Below are 20,754 nucleotides of genomic sequence, written 5' to 3'. Positions count from 1 at the left end.
AGTTAATATGCCTCACACAGGGTGACAATAAAATGGAAATGCTGTGCGGCTAGGGCTTCCCGTCGGGTAGACCATTCGGCTGGTGCAAGTCTTTCGAGTTGACGCCAGTGTAGCGACTTGCGTGTCGATGGGGATGAAATGATGATGATAAGGACAACACAACACCCAGCCCCTGAGCGGAGTAAATCTCCGACCCAACCGGGAATCGATACCGGGCCGTTAGGTATGACATTCCGTCGAGCTGACCACTCAGCTACCAGGGGCGGACAGGGTGACAATTATTGAACTATATGAAGTCTATACAAGGGTGATGTACTTGAGGACAATACTATGGAAATGGAAGAGAATGTAGATGAAGATGAAAGGGGAGATATGATACTGCGTGAAGAGTTTGACAGAGCACTGAAAGACCTGAGTCGAAACAAGGCCCCAGGAGTAGACAACATTCCATTAGAACTACTGACGGCCTTGGAAGAGCCAGTCATGACAAAACTCTACCATCTGGTGAGCAAGTTGTACGAGACAGGTGAAATACCCTCAGACTTCAAAAAGAACATAATAATTACAATCCCAAAGTAAGCAGGGTTGACAGATGTGAAAAATACCAACTATATGTTTAATAAGCCACGGCTGCAAAATACTAACACGAATTCTTTACAGACGAATGGAAGAACAGATAGAAGCTGAACTCGGGGAAGATCAGTTTGGATTCCATAGATTTGTTGGAACACGTGAGGCAATACTGACCCTACGACTTATCTTAGAAAATAGATTAAGGAAAGGGAAACCTACGTTTCTACCATTTGTAGACTTAGAGAAAGCTTTTGACAATGTTGACTGGAATACTCTCTTTCAAATTCTGAATGTGACAGTGGTAAAATACAGGGAGCGAAAGGCTATTTACAGTTTGTACAGAAAGCAGATGGCAGTTATAAGAGTCGAGGGGCATGAAAGGGAAGCAGTGGTTGGGAAGGGAGTGAGACAGGGTTGTAGCCTCTCCCCAATGTTATTCAATCTGTATATTGAGCAAGAAGTAAAGGAAACAAAAGAAAAATTGGGAGTAGGAATTAAAATCCATGGAGAAGAAATAAAAACTTTGAGGTTCGCCGATGACATTGTAATTCTGTCAGAGACAGCAAAGGACTTGGAAGAGCAGCTGAACAGAATGGACAGTGTCTTGAAAGGAGGATATAAGATGAACATCAACAAGAGAAGAACGAGGATAATAGAATGTAGTCGAATTAAATCGGGTGATGCTGAGGGTATTAGATTAGGAAATGAGTCACTTAAAGTAGTAAAGGAGTTTTGCTATTTGGGGAGCAAAATAACTGATGATGGTCGAAGTAGAGAGGATATAAAATATAGACTGGCAATGGCAAGGAAAGCGTTTCTGAAGAAGAGAAATTTGTTAACATCGAGTATAGATTGAAGTGTCAGGAAGTCTTTTTTGAAAGTATTTGTACGGAGTGTAGCCATGTATGGAAGTGAAACGTGGACGATAATTAGTTTAGAGAAGAAGAGAATAGAAGCTTTCGAAATGTGGTGCTACAGAAGAATGCTGAAGATTAGATGGGTAGATCACATAACTAATGAGGAGGTATTGAACAGAATTGGGGAGAAGAAGAGTTTGTGGCACAACTTGACTAGAAGAAGGCATCGGTTGGTAGGACATGTTCTGAGACATCGAGGGATCACCAATTTAGTATTGGAGGGCAGCGTGGAGGGTAAAAATCGTAGAGGGAGACCAAGAGATGAATACACTAAGCAGATTCAGAAGGATGTAGGCTGCAGTAGGTACTGGGAGATGAAGAAACTTGCACAGGATAGAGTAGCATGGGGAGCTGCATCAAACCAGTCTTAGGACTGAAGATCACAACAACAACAACATGAAAAAACGTAAATTACTTACAAACTGTGGCGTGCACACATTTTATTCAACATGTAAACGTCACTACAGATATTGGGATTTAGATTACATGTTCGATATGCTTGCCATCACTGCCGATGATGTGGCGTAGACGAATAGCGATATTCTGCACGATCCGTCGGAGTGTCGGAAAACCGATGTTGTCGACGACCTCCTGAATGGCTGTTCTTAAATACGCAATGGTTTTGGAGTTATTGCTGTACACAGCCCCGCAGAAAGGAGTCGCACGGGGTCAGATCCGGAGAATATGGCGGCCAATCGAGCTCCATGCCAATGCCCTCTTGTTGGCCCAGAGCCTGTATGCGGTCGCCAGAGTGCTCCTCCATGCCATCAAATACCCTCCTGCTTCGATGGGGTCGTGCTTCCTCTTGCATGAACCACATCTTGTCGAAATCAGGGTCACTTTGGAGAATGGGGATGAAATCATCTTCCAAAACCTTCACGTATCATTCGAAAGTCACTGTGCCATCAAGGAATATCGCACCGATTATTCCGTGACTGGACATTACACACCACACAGTCACCTGTTGAGGGTGTAGAGACGTCTCGATAGCAAAAAGCGGATTCTCAGTCCCCCAAAGCCACCAATTTAGCTTACTGACGATCCCATACAAATGAAAGTGGTCTTCGTTGCTAAACCAAAACATACAGCGCATACAGATTCCCATCATACTCCGCTGCCAACCATTCAGTTCGAACGTCGTAACGCAAACCGCTCAGAAGTTATGACGATTTTGTTTCATATAGTTCAATAATTGTCATCCTGTAAGTTTGACTATGGGAAAACTAGTACGTAAAGTAAAGACACAAGGAGATGTAACATGTTTTGAAACTAATTGCAGGCCGGTCCTGGCGGAGGTTCGAGTCCTCCCTCGGGCATGGGTGTGTGTGTTTGTCCTTAGGATAATTTAGGTTAAGTAGTGTGTAAGCTTAGGGACTGATCACCTTGGCAGTTAAGTCCCATAAGATTTCTCACACATTTGAACAGTTTTTTGAACTAATTGCAGGCTGAAGCAAGGGGATGCACTGTCATGTATGCTTTTTAATATAGCACTAGAGAAAGTGATTAGGCCAGCTGAAATCAACGCAAGAGGCACAATACACAATATAAAGGTACAGGTTCTGGCTTATGGAGGTGGGTGGTTGCTTGATTTGAGGGACGTGACCAAACAGCGAGGTCATTGGTCACATCGGATTAGGGAAGGATACCGAAGGAAATCAGCCGTGCCCTTTCAAGGGAATCATCCCGGCATTCGCCTGAAGCGATTTAGGGAAATCACGGAGAACCTAAATCAGAATGGCCCGACGCGGGTTTGAAACGTCGTTCTCCTGAATGCGAGTCCAGTGTGCTAACCATTGCGCCACCTTGTTCGGTATATGCAGATGAAGTGGATATCGTTGGAAGAACAGACCTAGCTGATAAATAAACGCATAGGGCACTGGTGGCAGCAACAATAGAGATAGGACTGGAAGTGAACGCCAGTAAAACCAAATACATGTGCCACGCGGTGTAGCCGCGCGTTACTAGGCGCCTTACAACAGTTCGCGCAGCTCCTCCTGTCGGAGGTTCGAGTCCTCCCTCGAGTGTGTGTGTGTGTGTGTGTGTGTGTGCGTGCGTGCGTGCGTGCGTGCGTGTGCGTGTGTGTGTGTGTGTGTGTTATTCTTAGTGCAAGCTGGTTTACTTTAAATTAAGTAGTGTGTAATCCTATGGACCGATGGTTCAAATGGCTCTGAGCACTATGGGACTTAACAGCTATGGTCGTCAGTCCCCTAGAACTTAGAACTACTTAAACCTAACTAACCTAAGGACATCACACAACACCCAGTCCTCACGAGGCAGACAAAATCCCTGACCCCGCCGGGAATCGAACCCGGGAACCCGGGCGTGGGAATATGGACTGATGACCTCAGCAGTTTGGTCCCAATTAAAAAACATACATGCGAATAATAATACCAGAACTAAATACAGCGCTACAAATTGACCAAGTACAAATAGAATCCGTTAGTGAATTTGTCTGTCTAGGAACAATGGTAACACCACAGAACAATATTAGCATGGAAACAAAGCAGGCTGACGTCACAACTTATGTTCAGAAATTTGTCCAATGGAACAAAATGTCAACAGTATAAAACTGTAGTATGTGAGATATTAACATGCAGCTCAGAACACTGGACAGTGACAACATGTGAAGAGCTAGCAGAAAGGGGTTATATAAAATCTATGGAACGATTAATGGAGGTGGCGAGTGGCGTACACGACATAATTTTGAACTTTACAGATTATATAAAGATCTTGAAATCATAAAGTTCATTAAAACAGATCGCCTGAAATGAGTCGGCCGTGTTTTTCGCACACAACATGAGAACCCATGGTACAAAACCCAGTGAGACAAAGGGAAGACAAAGACTTCAATACTTGGATGACACACAAGAAGATCTAAAAATCATTGGTGTCAGAGGATGGAGACGCAAATCGTTGGAGAAATGCAATGATGTCCTAGAGCAGGGCAAGGATCATCAAGGGCTGTGGAGAAAAGAAGAAGAAGAAGAAGAAGAAGAAGGAGAATAATGAAAGTAGTATCCACTCGGTCTCTTGCTGGAGCAAAGCGAAAGAACCCACCATTGTACCGACAGAGGAGTGTATTTTCGTCCAGTACAACGGTTAGTTACGAAGGTATGAGAAGCAGTATGACTTTTCTAAATAGCACTCTATATTTTTACCTGGTAATCCACTTCCTTTCCTCGAGAACTGGTCAAAAAGGTATCACAGTGTACCATCCACATAAACAGTACTAGTACAAGTACTGGGGTAATGCATACTCGTCCACTCACTGGAGTTGACAGTAAACAAATGGAAACAGAAGGGAAAAATGTAAATGTCATATGCCATTGTTGGCTGGTAATCGCATGAGGTGCGATCAACCTCATGTCGAAAAGGGTGTTCCTCCTCTGCGCTCACTGGTCCCTCGCCTTGCAGATATGTAGCCTATTCAGGAACTTTACGCCACCACGTCTCCTCCTCTTGCAGGCCAAATACTGGCTTTAAAAAATTTCAGCCACCATTATCATTCGAAGCAGCGTAAGTCAGTGTCCAGAGCTAGCGCGGACATTAACGACCTTTTTCTTTTTTTTTTTAAAGAAAAAAAAATAGAAGCCCGAGGGGAGGTTGGGAGCAAAGAGGGCAGGGGTCATCTTCCGATGCCTGGCCATAATGTCCCGTTCCCGCCCTCCTGGAGCCGAGGAAGCAAAGGGGCCTTACAGGATTTTTCATTTTTTTCATCAGATCCTACTACCACCATCAGAAGCCTCCGAGTCATCTTCGCGCAAATTAATGGAGGTGGACTTCCTCTAAACCGTTTCCTCGGAGGATCAATCGTGTTCCGTGAGTCATCTTAAAGTGTGCCTTCTAATGCCCCAGTGGGCACGGGGATCCCTGTATAATGCGCCTAAATAATTCGCTAGTCGTAGAACGCATGGTGTCGGAATGCATCGTGAGTCCTCGTCAGGTGAAACCACAAGTCAAGAACGCTTTCGGGCGCGGCTTCCAAAGCGTAATACAGCACCACACCCTTCAGCCAGTTCTGGCGGTGAGAAAGTAAGCAGTATCTGAGCATAGGAGGTTGTCCAGCATGATAGACTCCAGCTGTCGCTGCAACAGGAGCGCCAGCATACATTACATAAGAGGCCAACAGCTGCCCGTGACAACACTTGTAAAGTGGTGTGCATCCAAATCGACGACTGCACAGTTCGAGCACAACGGGTCGTCCGTAAGATGGATGATATGGTGGCGCTGATGTGAGGCTAATTTGCCATTCGTCACCATGAACGAAGAGGAAGGAGCGCACGTGGGGAGGTATGGGGTTTGGGTGGACCGCCACGCGCTGGTCCGGTGGATTGCTGGGTGGCCGACCGCAGTGGCCGAGCGGTTCTAGGCGCCTCAGTCTGGAACCGTGCGACTGCTACGGTCGCAGGTTCGAATCCTGCCTCGGACATGGATGTGTGTGATGTCCTTAGGTTAGTCAGGTTTAAGTAGTTCTAAGTTCTAGGGGACTGATGACCATAGATGTTAAGTCCCATAGTGCTCAGAGCCATTTTTTTTTTATTGTTAGGTGCTGCTGTTCTGCCTTGTTGCTGGGTTGTTATGCGTGATAGAGGCGGTAATAGTCTTTTGTGCTCGGCACTCTCGTCGACGGTGGATCCTTGATCATGTAGCTCAGTTCGACCAGGAAATCTCGGATGAGGGCCAGAGGCAGAGCTATGTGGCCCATGGTGGCTGATGGTCGGAGACCTCAGGATGCGACGATCTGAAGCAGCGTCCCCGTGAAGCTGGTGGCTGCTGCAGTCCATGCAAGTCGCGTTGTTGTGCATATGAGTCAAACCCAGACCTCCCGTCAGTGGTGGCCTCTTTCAAGTAGTGTAGTGGACTTTGACCATTTGACCTGTGCTTACAAAATGCCCATACGCTGCCTGTAAACTTTGGGCCATGGGGGTCATTAGGGGAAGAATGTGTACAAAATAATTAAGTTGGAACACTAGGGAAGTGTTGACGTAATGTATCTGGAGAATCATATCCATGTGGCAGGACCTGCTGTCACAGAGCAGTGCATGTGTCCGTTGTAGCAGCCAGCGATACGAGGTTGTTGCAGTTCAGTGAACTGTACTGAAGAAATGCACTCCCAGTGTGTTCATTGTGGGAACCTTCTGGAATGGCATTGCTGTAAGGTGGAGAAGGCCTCTTCCAACATCCATATAAGTCGTCTTGCTCATGTTGGCGGCGCTGCCTGATACCGCACTGGAGCGATGCAACCACTGAAGAATCGTTTGGATTTCGTCGCTCGGCCGCGCCGAGAGCACCACATCTTGAGTGAAGGCACCACATTGGAAGGTTACATCTCAAGGGTAGATGCCATCCAGTCATTGACGAAGGCTGTGTAGCGCGGGTTCGAGGGTCGCCCCCCAATAAGACTCCTGATAAAGGACATCCCTGTCACACAAACCATTGAAGAAGAGTGATGTGTTGGGTCCAGCAGCCTTTGACCATAGCCCAGGAGTGGGCCCTGTGGATTAAATGTAGGATCAGCCTTGCTGACGCCTGCGAGAGCCCCGTGCTTTCAAGCACGGCGCGAAACAAACTGTGGTTGATACGAACAAAGGCGTGATCAGAATCGACAGCGACAAGGGTGCCATGAAGGCGGAAGGCCGCCGCCAGCTGCGTGACATCGCTGTAGGCGCAAAGTGCCCTGTAGACGTTGTTGTCGCCGCCTAAATATGTCTGGTCAGGAGGGATCATGTTTCTGATCGTGGCCTGAAGATATGTGCAAAGGATACAGGCGAAAAGTTTATAATCCGCATTCAGGAGTGTAAGAGGACGATAGTAGTGACAACAGCGTGAACCGCTCAGTTTTGGAACCAGTATCATGATGCCTTCAAGAAAATCTGTGGGGATGGTAAAATGTTCATGGTAGAGGTCTTGAAAAATCTGAATTCACTGAGAGCCCTTCAGGGACTCGAAGGCACGGTAGAATTCGTTCAGTAAGCCGTCTGGTCCCAGTGATTTATTTGGGGTGCCGCATGCCAAGGCCACTGTTAAGTCTTCAGCAGTTATGGGAGCCATTAGGGGGTCATCCTGAGCCACTACTCTGGGGACAGGGAATTCGCATGGGATGCCTTCATAATTGTGAACAGTCCATGGATCATTGGCATAAAACGAAATGGAATGCTGGACAAACGCTGAAGTGATGGCACGCTGGTTGTCGATGCGTCTGCCTGCTAATGTCTCTTCTGATTTTGTAAGGTAGGCGCTTGCAGTGGCGTCTCTCTCGGATAACATGATACACAGACGTCATTTTTCTGTGGGTGATATCCTGCTCTCTCGCCTGGACTCGGGCCCCATCAAGCTGTTTTGTGGTGAGACAGATTAGGGGAGCTTTGAGATAGTTAACTGATGTCTGCACTTCTCGTGACAACTGTGTCATTACTTCCGTCATGTGTGACAAAATTCCAACATCGCCCAACGCCAGCTGTCATGAGCATATCCCATGAGCAAGCATTGGTATCAACTGACCAATGCTTCGGCATGTGAGTTGTCAGGAGAGTGTGACTGAACAGATGTATGCCAAATGGTCGGTGAAGGCTGTCGGCCACAGTTCCATATCCTTTGTTGTGGCTCAGAGTCCTCAGGAGACATATATCTGGTCGAGGCGGCTGGCGGAGTGGTAGGTGAAGTATGCATAACCACGTTGTTCTCTGTGAAGGAGACGTGATGTGTTTTGCAACACCAGATTCCACACGAGTGTAGTGCCAGGCAGGTAGAGTAGTGCACCATTTGGTCTACAGGATCCAGGACACTTTTAAAATCACCACCTATGACGTAGTTCTCCGTATTCCCATGCAATTCCCTCGAATTCATCATGGGTGGCGATATGTCCTGGAAGGGGCATATACATTGACAATACGGATGGACTGACCCCACTATAAAGGCAAGGCCTCATGAAGATGGCAGATCGTGACGCCTGATACCTCAAAGTTGTCATGTAAGAGGAAGGCGGTTCCACTGGTACTTTCGCTAGATGGAATGCTGTAGGCTGTGACAGGCAAAGGTCCAATTGCAGTTCCAGGTGGACTTCTTGAAGGAGGGTGATATCCAGGTCTGGCGCCCACAGCATGTCATGGTTCAAAATGGCACTGAGCACTATGAGACTCAACTGCTGAGGTCCTAAGTCCCCTAGAACTTAGAACTACTTAAACCTAACTAACCTAAGGAGATCACAAACATCCATGCCCAAGGCAGGATTCGAACCTGCGACCGTAGCGGTCGCGCGGTTCCAGACTGCAGCGCTTAGAACTGCTCGGCCACTCTGGCCGGCACCCGGCACAGCATGTCATGGAACATGCGTGTTTTGATGACAGTGTATGCTGTCGATGTTGTCTGTACCCACACGGTAGGATTAGGACATCTTAAGACTGGGCCTCTTGGTGGTAATGGGGCCGCTTGGTTACCCAGCCTTATGGCAGGCATATTTAATGTGGCCCTTCTGTGAGTGTCAGACTCCCCGCTCCCTAAGTGGGCGCCAGTCCCATGTGGCTGAAGTGCATGAAGCGTGTCTGGTGCATCCTCTAACTTCATTTAATAGTCCGGTCACCAACCGGGGAAGGGGTGGGCAATTGGCTCCACCGCCTGGTCTTTATCCTGAGGAGCGTCGGTCATGGTGTCGGCTGGAGTGGGCTAGGTTCAAAATGGTTCAAATGGCTCTGAGCACTATGGGACTAAACATCTGAGGTCATCAGTCTCCTAGAACTTAAAACTACTTAAACCTAACTAATCTAAGGACATCACACACATCCATGCCCGAGGCAGGATTCGAACCTGCGACCGTAGCGGTCGCCGCGGTTCTAGACTGAAGCGCCTAGAACCGCTCGGCCACACCGGCCGGCGAGTGGGCTAGGCCGCCGTCCTGTCCGCAGGACAGATGCCTTCCTTGGGGCGGTATTAGTAAAGTCTGTTGGCAACGAAAAGTCAGAGATGATTTCGGCAGCTTGGCCCCTGTCTCCACCCTTTCTTTCGTCGAGAGGTGGCCGTTGTTTCCGGGACCGCGTGTCCATCCCCACCGAAGGGCCGACGTCTAGGACCGATGCCTCTGGTACGACGACGGTTGTGGTGGTAGCTGTCTCTTCGTGCAGCGCCGCCGTCTCAGCGTCATCGGCGCATGCGCTCATGTTCGCGTGAGGCTACCTCATATACGCGGCGTCTGTGCACAACGGCCGCACCGCTTCCACGTTCATAAGCGGTAACGCGGTCGGCACCGCTGCGTGTACTGGTTCCGCCTTGGTACCTGGACGAGGCGGTGCTGTACGCACTTTGATAGGACGAGGCCTTCCTGTCCAAAGCTGGAACACGTCTGCGCTTGCCCGTCATAAATAATGATGGATCGGCAACAGCCGATGAACACGTACGACGGCACGTGTTTGGGGAGTTTGATGGACACCATTGAGAACGTGATACTCAAAGGTGTTCCAATTCTCTTCCATGTAGCTTAAGACCGCGTCATTCGGCCGTAACGCGTCGCTGCCGGGACTACAAACGGCAGTCCGAATATACGCACCGTACGCACCCCCATACCCGCGTACTCCACAGTTGCCGTACTGACATTACCGTCAGCATAGCGAAAGCGGTAGTCGTTGGTGGAACGTTACGGCAAGAAAAAAGGAATAAAAGCGAGATAGTGTTAATACTTTCATCCTTCTTTACCTCCTCTGCATTACTGCAGATGACGTGTCACTGAGCACATTTGTATTGTGCATGCAGTACACGTGAGGTGCCTAGTTGTTTCCACTGCCCTGTGTGGAATACATAAGTTCTTGTACACTTCACTAACCTGCTGTCTTCATGATGTCCCCAGCGCAGAAAATAGCACGTAGGTCGTTGATTCTTTTTCTTGAGGTTGAAATTAACTTCACAAGGAACTGCTGCTATGAATAAACTATAACTCATTTGGGATGCCACTCGCGTTGTTATTGATATAGACACGAGAAACTATTCTTGATCACAACGTATTGAACATATCTTGCCACAGTCATTATATCTGGTTAAAATAACATGAAATACATCCTGACACAGACAACATGTCTGCCTACTGGAACCGTCAGAACTGGAGAATAAAATTACATGAATCAAATACTACTATTACAGACAACATGTCTGTACCTAGCGACGGTCGGAACTGTAGTAAATAAAACTGCATGAAACAAATACTGCTATAACAGACAACATGTCTGTCTACTGGAACGGTCAGAACTGGAGAGCCGGACTGCCCGAGACACTTCGGCGTGACCCGAACCCCACCGAAGTACATCGGCAGTAATATCGTCAGTCTTTTGTTTTAGTAATACTTTGATTTTAATAATTTTGAAATGACTGATTGATAGCTGGCTATTGAGAGGTGTTTATTTTTTAAAAAATGAAGTAATTTGGATGACAGGTTTAATTAATAATAGAAACTAAAGTTTAACGTTTTGGCACCCTACCGTCGAACACAGCAGCCAATCATAGAGCAGCAGCATCATGCAGGCGGTCTTCCTCACGGGAATGGTACCGAATCTAACATCTGTCATCGGTACCTCATCTCACATTGCGTCATCTCTATGCTTCTTGCATCTCCACTGCCCTGGGAATACCTTCCTGGAGCCTAATATGATGGCTGAATAAGCCAGAAATATTACAACGTCGTACAAGGCTGACACAACGCTCTTCGTTCTTCATCTTGAGGTAGATGTACTGGAAATGGTAGACAGATGGACGACCATCAGCTCGCGGGGATCGACATGGATATCCTCTCTCAAAAACCGTTCCATTTCATAAGCCTTCGGACGCGCGTAGGATTCGCCGAACGTGAGTTTCACCGTCGCCTGGCGGTAAGAGAACGCCATATCTGGTCAGAGCTCTCAATCACAACAACGATTTCGGTACCGCGCGCAAGCAGGTGAACAAACACGCGACAGCCGACCTCGCCTACGTAGGCGGATAAAACACAAGGAAAATGCACAGCGGTTATTCGGTCAACCGCGTTCAGTTGAACGTCACGAAACGAAAGCAAGCCGTGTCAGACCTTCAAGTCAGACAAGCAAACAACCGACAAACGCACGTACTGGATTTCAGCAAATCCGAAATAGACAATTGCAGGACACGTCATACCAACCACCGCAAACCGGCATAACTTCACCGTAGCCTCTGGTACTATCACAAACTAAACTCATTATACACGGTATTATAAAAGGTATTAGAACTCAGCCAACCACATTTCTATCAGAGGCAAGTGACTCAAATTCGCTGGCCGGAGCACAACGGGAAATAACGCTGCCTAGTTCTGTAAAGTATACTAACAAAAAATTACAACTAGTACTAGTTCAGAATCGCTGATAACTACGAAAATTGTTTCTACATTACTTTGTACATAAATATGAGCAGGAATAAAAAGGCACGAAGAGAAGCCATGAAGGTTTAATTATTATCTTGAAAATAGTAATTTTTGCTCGTTTGCAGGTACATGGATGTAGGCTTGAGACATACTGAAGTACCCGCGCCGCGGCGCTGTAGCACGCCGCTGGGGAGCTAAAACGAAACGGCGAAGCCCATTGTTATGAATGGGCTGCACATGCAAGTGTCTGCAAACAGACAATAACAAATAAAATTTCCGGGTTGAGAGGCCTTGGTCGATCCGTAAAACTTCTTCTTAACGTTTCGTTACCAACTGCGGGCAACATCTTCCGAGTTGAGTCAATGACTAGCTGCCAGGCCGTGGAGGTTCCTTTTATATAGAGCGCATAGAGGGCACCACCATACGCCACGTGGGGCCGACTATAATTTTCGATTGAAGGTAATCGATCATCACATCGTTGGTGCAAAGTAGTCGCCAATATCTTACGTAACTTGAAGCCTTCCTCTTTTCTATTAAAATTATTGTGGTGTTTCTGAATATCTATATCTTGTTTATACGTGCGTGCATAACGATGCGATGTCCTGGCTAGCACGCTCGTCTCACTAAATTTTATTTCATGATCACCGTCTTTAAAAACATGGTCCGCTAAAGCTGACTGTCGGTATGCCCCAATCGACAGTCCCTTTTGTGTTCGGTTAAGCGGGTATTGACACTTCTTTTCGTTATTCCAATATAAATCTTCCCACAGCTACACGGGATTTTATACACCTCAGGAGTTGCTAAGGGTTGTCGAGCGTCTTTCGCCGATCTTAAACCCTCACTAGTCTTCTTGGTGGGTATAAAGATTGTTTCAACTTGAAACTTGGCCAGTAATATTGTGAATAAATGGAAGAAAAACTTTTCCAGCTGACAGTTGTTGTAGCTGAATGTTGTCAGACTCTTTTCTTCTGGGATGCACTGCTCGATCTATCTCGTTGTCAGCGTTCTTAAAAGCCGTTCACAAATGATTTATTTCATCTTGCAAATAAACTGGCTCACAGATCTTATTAGCTTCGTCAACCAATGTTTTAATGACGCCTCTTCGAACTCTTAAAGAGGTAACGGTCGGTGTGCGCATCTTTTCTATACACTTTATGCCCTAGACTCCCATCTGCCCGTTTAATTACTGAAAAATCTAAAAAATTAAGTTGCCCGTTACTCTCTTTCTCCATAGTAAATTGTATCTTTGGATTAATACTACTTAGGTGCGCCAAGAAACCCACAATTCCTCTTCACCGTGATTCAGAGCTTTTACTGGCAGACTGCAGCGCGTGCTGTTCAAAAAATTCCATGTATAGATTAGCAACAGCTGGAGTCAGAGGGCTGCTCATGGCCACCCCTTCGGTTTGTTCGTAAAACTCATTATCATACTGGAAGTAAGTCGTGGATAGACAATATCGAAACAGAGCTACTATATCACTGGGAAACATATGTATGAAAGAGCTTCGTCAACAGAAACCATGGTAAACAGGGATACCACATCAAAAGTGACAAGGATATTACCTGGGCTGACAGTGATCTCCTTCAATTTTTCGATAAAATGCATAGAATTTTTAATGTGATAATCAGTTTTACCAATATGCGGTAGAATGGAGGCGAGATGTCTAGCCAACTCTTGAGTAAACGATCCAATAGCACTCACTAACGGACATTAGGCTTATGTATCTTCGGTAGCCCATATAATCTGGGAGTTTAAGCCTCCCTTTTGCTTCCCGTGAAAGCCTACACGTTACGATTAGACAATAATAGATTGATTACCGTAAACCAGGTATACTTCGACCGCCATGACTACTTTGTTTTACAGCTCTCTGCTGCTGGCTCTTAGCTGGGTGTTTAGTATATACTGTTTGGTGGTAAAGTTCCATCAATATACGCCAAATGGCACCATATAATATCTGTTGTCTTGCGAAACAACTAGCGAATCCGTTGCGACTTATATACGAAAAGTGTTTTAAAATCTGATTGTGCAAAACCCACCGATATCATTTAAGCTGCAAAACGATCGGCATTATCAACTATATCATATATAACAAGTTTGTTCGTGTGATAATTATCCGCAGCAAGCACAGAAATATTCTTTGTTTTTAAAATTCAGTCTTAATCACACCACATATGTTACAAGAATATAGGTGACCGGTTTCCGTCATATCACATGACCATCATCAGACCCATGGCATCGTTCGAAGATGGTAGGTGGAGCACTCTTCTCAGCTGCTGTGATGTCAACTGGTTCATTAAAACAGAAATATTCGTTTTGCAAATAAAAACCGCCGTTTCTTGCTACTTTAAGGAATCTTCAGTGGAATCTAGAGTGATACAGTTTCGGTTCGATATGCGATATTTGTAGATCGTAAAACAGTTCACATCTTGTTTTTTTACGTAACTAAATCATTACTTACACTTCTTTGCGTTTTTGCCTGCCATCTGTTTTCCGTCTCATCTGGTCACTTGCTGGAAGTCGCCCTGTAACTTCACTTACGAAACATAAGCCTGTATGTTACGAACTTTTTTCTTCACAATTTTCGTATTCTTTGCGCCGTTTGCTGTGGAGAACTATTAGTTTTCTATCACTAGTTGTACATATTTTACAAAAAACTGTGATTTAAACTATTGTGTGTTCACTTTACGTCTATTCCTGTTTGACTTGTTTACGTACATGTTGCCACCCTAACGAAGTATATGCTGAAAACTGATGTCTGTTCATTTCTGTTCTCTTTATCTCTCTCACACACACCCATACTATTTATTTATTTAGCACCCAGTTAATCATATTCATGATATTGGAGTCCTCAAAGTACAAAAAATATAAAATTTTACATATTTACGTTCATATACAAAATAAAGTCACATATAACCAGTAATACTTCATCAAGGCTAGATGTTTCTTTCTTGACACATCTTCATAACTGTAGCAACAAACCGTTTTCTACCGTTTAAAGTTGGCTGACAGCTCTAAAGATTAAACTGGCTGCACTACAGTGCTTAAACTTACGTTTAAAGTACAGTAGTAATATTGATTGTGACCCAACTTTAAACACAATCTATAATGCTGTCAGCCAACTTTAAACAGTATATTCTGTTGATGCTCTTGCTCGCTTGAAGAGCGAAACCGGTCAACCAAAAAATACAAAATGCAGCCGGCCGGAGTGGCCGTGCGGTTCTAGGCGCTACAGTCTGGAACCGCGTGACCGCTACTGTCGCAGGTTCGAATCCTGCCCCGGGCATGGATGTGAGTGATGTCCTTAGGTTAGTTAGGTTTAAATAGTTCTAAGTTCTAGGGGACTGATGACCACAGCAGTTGAGTCCCATAGTGCTCAGAGCCATTTAAACCAATACAAAATGCAACTTGTGGCTGTTTTCAAAAACTTAGTTTTAACAGTCACTCCCCCTGCAGGCAATGCGTGCTGTAGCTGAAAATAATACTATTACTGAATGACGCTTTGGCCTGGAACAAAGAGACAGATATTTAAAATAATAAAAAAAGGAAAGAAAACTGCAGACTATCGCCTGCCAGTGAACGACTACTGACGACCAGTTCTATAATACTAAGTTGGCACTTCCTTTTGCGAGTGTTCACAAAGGGTCTCGCTGGCTGACAGCCTCCGAGGGTCCTGGGTTCGACGTGACGTAGGAGCTGTGCGCTTCTGGCGCGCCAGCCCAGCGGCCTCGAATTTCTGCCGTCAAGCTCACAAGAAATGCCTTAATGTCACTGCCCGCCGCAGTTGCCGCTTTCTCAGCGTGCGTCATGCACTTCTGGCTGGTCACGACTTTCACCCGGACCACTACCGTTTGAGTACTGCATGAACGGCATCAAATAATTACAAACGTTCCTTCTAAGCAAGCATTCTTCACTGCGCAATCGCTACAGTATTGGAGATCCGATCCCACAGCCTCCCCAAGCCCAACTCTACAGCCAGAACCGGCCATACTGTAACATCGAAGTCAGAAGTGGCTTTACTGCAAGTAAAGTGTAAAGTGTAAAAACTCCTATGTCTCTGAAGAGGCCTCTTCACGATGTCGGTTGTCAACTCAGGCCAACGTCGAAATTCTGAATCTGTGCACTTCAGTTAAAAGTTGGACGTATTGTCAGTACAGAATGTTCTGTCGAGAGATCTCTAACAACGGAAGTAGATGCACTTACTTTTGATGCAGTAGGCAGCCACTAAGAACAGCACACCGACCGCCAGCGACACGGAGATCGCGATGGCCACCAGAGGCTGCGTGGTCTGCACCAGGCGCACTGGTCTCTTGAGCGAGGCGTTCGCGACCGCTGTCAACAGACACCACAGTATGAGGGTCGAGTTCCTGATAGAGCCGAGGGTTGAAAAGATCAACCGGAAAAACAATAATGCATGACATTATACAGGCTGTTACGGGCATACGTGCAGATATTGTGATCACCGCTGTTGTTTACAGCTTCATACACAATGATAGGAACAGGTGGGCAGCAACTGTGGTCCTAGGTAACCTGGACAGGACCAGAAAGATTAGCGAAAAAGTTAACACACTAAATCGAAGATTTACTTAACTGGTATTTCTCCAAACATACAAAGACTCATTGCTGACTATGCAACAATGTACAGGTTGGCCCATTGATAGTGACCGGGCCAAAAATCTCACGAAAGAAGTAAGCAGCAAACGAAAAAACTACAAAGAATAAAACTCCTCTAGCTTGAAGGGGGAAACCAGATGGCGCTATGGTTGGCCCGCTATATGGTGCTGCCATAGGTCAAACGGATATCAACTGCGTTTTTTAAAATAGGAACCCCCATTTTTTATTACATACTCGTGTAGTACGTAAAGAAATATGAATGTTTTAGTTGGAGCACTTTATTCGCTTTGTGATAGTTGGCGCTGTAATAGTCAGAAACGTATAAGTACGTGGTATCACGTAATATTCCGTCAGTGCGGACGGTATTTGCTTCGTGATACATTACCCGTGTTAAAATGGACCGTTTACCAATTGCGGAAAAGGTCGATATCGTGTTGATGTATGGCTATTGCGATCAAAATGCCCAACGGGCGAGTGCTATGTATGCCCGGTATTCTTGACGACATCATTCAAGTATCCGGACCGTTCGCAGGATAGTTAAGTAATTTAAGGAAACAGGAAGTGTTCAGCCACATGTAAAACGTCAACCACGACCTGCAACAAATGATGATGCCCAAGTAGGTGTTTTAGGTGCTGTAGCGGCTAATCCCCACATCAGTAGCAGACAAATTGCGCGAGAATCGGGAATCTCAAAAACGTCGGTGTTGAGAATGCTACATCAACATCGATTGCACCCGTACCATATTTATATGCACCAAGAATTGCATGGCGACGAGTTTGAACGTCGTGTACAGTTCTGCTCCTGGGCACAAGATAAATTACCGGACGATGACAGACCTTTTTGCACGCGTTCTATTTAACGACGAAGCGTCATTTACCAACAGCGGTAACGTAAACCGGCATAATATGCACTATTGGGCAACGGAAAATCCACGATGGCTGCAACAAGTGGAACATCAGCGACGTTGGCGGGTTAATGAATGGTGCGGCATTATGGGAGGAAGGATAATTGGTCCCCATTTTATCGATGGCAATCTAAATGGTGCAATGTATGCTGATTTCGTACGTAATGTTCTACCGATGTTACTACAAGATGTTTCGCTGTATGACAGAATGGCGATGTACTTCCAACATGATGGATGTCCGGCACACAGCTCGCGTGAGGTTGAAGCGGTATTGAATAGCATATTTCATGACAGGTGGATTGGTCGTCGAAGCACCATACCATGGCCCGCACGTTCACCGGATCTGACGTCTCCGGCGCACGTTCACCGGATCTGACGTCCCCGGATTTCTTTCTGTGGGGAAAGTTGAAGGATATTTGCTATCGTTATCCACCGACTACGCCTGACAAGATGCGTCAGCGCATTGTCAATGCATGTACGAACATTGCGGAAGGCGAACTACTCGCTGTTGAGAGGAATGTCTTTACACGTATTGCCAAATGCATTGAGGTTGACGGACATCATTTTGAGCATTTATTGCATTAATGTGGTATTTTCAGGTAATTAAGCTGTAACAGCATGCGTTCTCAGAAATGATAAGTTCACAAAGGTACATGTATCACACTGGAACAACCGAAATAAAATTTTCAAACGTACCTACGTTCTGTATTTTAATTTAAAAAAACCTACCTGTTACCAACTGTTCGTCTAAAATTGTGAGCCATATGTTTGTGACTATTACAGCGTCATCTATCACAAAGGGAAAAAAGTGGTCCAACTAAAACATTCATATTTCTTTATGTACTACACAAATACGTAATAAAAATGGGGTTCCTATTTAAAAAAAAAAAACGCAGTTGATATCCGTTTGACCTATGGCAGCGCCATCTAGCGGGCCAACCATAGCGCCATCGGGTTTCCCCCTTCAAGCTAGACCAGTTTCGTTCTTTGCAGTTTTTTCGTTTGACGCTTATTTAGTGAGATATGTGGCCCGGTCACGATCAATGGACCACCCTGTATAATGGAATCCACCCATCGCAATTTCAACAACGAAGTCTCTCTGTACTAAAGCACGCGTGATGAAGACAAAGTCACGACCAGACTGCGTCTGCATAGCACCATATTGCTAAGTATCTATGAGCGTAAGTGTGCGCCGGCATTTATGGCCGAGCGGTTCTAGGCGCTTCAGTCTGGAACCGCGCGATCGCTACGGTCACAGGTGCGAATCCTGCCTCGGGCATGGATGAATGTGATGTCCTTCGATTAGTTAGGTTTAAGTAGTTCTAAGTTCTAGTGGACTGATGACCTCAGATGTTAAGTCCCATAGTGCTCAAAGCTATTTGTACCATTTGAACCATAAGTGTGCTGAACCGCTGCCACTGGCCATCCTATATTTCGGCGGCAGAAGGCGCTCGAGGTACAGAGCTGTTGGGTATGGCTCAGCGGAGATGGACTACTGAGTCCGCCAGATCTAGTGGACTGATGACCTCAGATGTTAAGTCCCATAGTGCTCAGAGCTATTTGTACCATTTGAACCGTAAGTGTGCTGAACCGCTGCCACTGGCCATCCTATATTTCGGCGGCAGAAGGCGCTCGAGGTACAGAGCTGTTGGGTATGGCTCAGCGGAGATGGACTACTGAGTCCGCCAGATCCCGTGCGACCGCTATCGGCGTCAGACGGAATCTTGCCATACCGTTACCGTCGTCACGACGGCTGTGGGGTGGCATCGATACGTGATACCACGATTGGTACCTTAATATGTACCCATTTCAATGTGTTAGTTGTTTTTTCTCTGCATCTAACAGTCTTGCTGCAAACATGTCGCATAATTTGCTACGTGATTGTTTCTGCACAGTCATAACTACATATCCAAGTAGAAAACGCCTGTCAGTATAGGCTAACTGTTCTGCATCTAATTCGTCCACACTTCAACACCTGACCTAGTGCCCAGGGGAAAATTGGCATTAATGGATTGCTCTTGCTATATGTGTTTGGAAATACTAACCAACCTAAAATCATATTACGTCTAATACCCAGAATGTTTAATCTGTAAATGAAGTAAATGCTGATGTAATGTTGTTCAGTACACTGTCCTCAGTCACCAACTAAAATATCTGCACCTACACCCCTAACACCCTATTTGCAGGGAGTAAAATAATACCTGATGGATCAATAGATTGTAAGGGCACTGGCTGCACGTTTAGAGATAAGTCTCGAGTGACCGGACAAAATTCAATTGGCCCCCTGCACCATTTCTGACAAATAAAGAATTAACAGCTTCCTTAGGGGCGCCGAAATTTGGCTGGGAAATCACTACGCCGCTGACGGTTGATATTATCTAATTCTCAAACACCACTGCAAATGCTACAGTATCATAGTAGGCAATGCAACAATAACCCAGAGTGTTAGAGCTCATGCAGCAGGTGGACATTCCACAAGAGAAAATCACAGAAATTTAATATATTTTGGTAAAAGACCACTGAAGCTTTCGGGGCAACGAACTGCCGGACAGGTTAGAAAATGACGCTATCATTACGGGCAGTCACCAGAGACAAAGATATTCTCATAATTATCCCCAGAGAAGTGTCATAAGGACAGGTCTTATTCTCTTTGTACAAAAACTGAGGGACAGGGCTAACGCAAATCTGTGACTTTTTGCTAAGGACGTTATTGTACCCTATATCGTGAATGTAGGATGTTACGGGACGACTTAGAAAGAAATTCTGTTTGGTGTGACGAATGGCAGCTTGCTCTAGATGTGGAAAAGTGTAAAACAGATGATTAGGACAAGTAGCCCTGTAATGATGTTCGAATGCAATATTAGTGACGTGCTCCTGGATAAAGATATTTCAAGTAAAAAACTAGGCAAAACGTTGCAAAGCGTCACGAAATGGAACAAGCACGTAAGGACTGTGCTAGAGACGGCAAATGGTCGCATTCTGTCCATTGGAATAATTCTAAGACTGTGACTCATCTATAAAGGAAATAGCGTACAGAACCACTGGTACGACGTGTTCGTGAGTATTGATCGAGTGTTTTGGATTCAAACCAGGTCGACTTAAAGGAAGGCTTCGAAGTAATTCAGAGGCGTGCTGCTAGATTTGTTGTTGGTAGGCACGATCGACACGCGAATATTACGGAAGTGCTTTGTGAGCTCAAATGGAAATCCCTGGAGGGAAAAGTACTTTTCGCGAAACACGACTGAGACAGTCTAGAGAACCGGCATTTGCGGCTAATTGCAGGACGGCATTACTGCCACCAAATGTATGTCTCACGAGGATCCCGAAGACAGAGAACTCAGGACTCGTATGGGAACATAGAGACAATCGGTTTTCGTTAGCTCCATTTCCGAATGA

The 20,754-nt window shown here is 45.7% G+C and overlaps 1 protein-coding gene across 1 annotated transcript in view; it reads right to left on the bottom strand.

Moving 5' to 3' along the window:
• LOC124802937 overlaps positions 1-20,754 on the bottom strand; it is a 581,822-nt gene that overhangs the window by 142,631 nt on the left and 418,437 nt on the right. Inside the window, exon 7 of the mRNA XM_047264022.1 lies at positions 16,043-16,171. Coding sequence (XP_047119978.1) covers positions 16,043-16,171 — 129 coding nt within the window. The remainder of the gene's footprint in view (positions 1-16,042; positions 16,172-20,754) is intronic.

This window comes from Schistocerca piceifrons, chromosome 6 (genome assembly GCF_021461385.2).
Source record: "Schistocerca piceifrons isolate TAMUIC-IGC-003096 chromosome 6, iqSchPice1.1, whole genome shotgun sequence".
In the NCBI taxonomy this organism is placed as follows: Eukaryota; Metazoa; Arthropoda; class Insecta; order Orthoptera; family Acrididae; genus Schistocerca; species Schistocerca piceifrons.
Note: the sequence above shows the minus strand (reverse complement) of the source record. Positions and strands in the feature narration are given on the sequence as shown.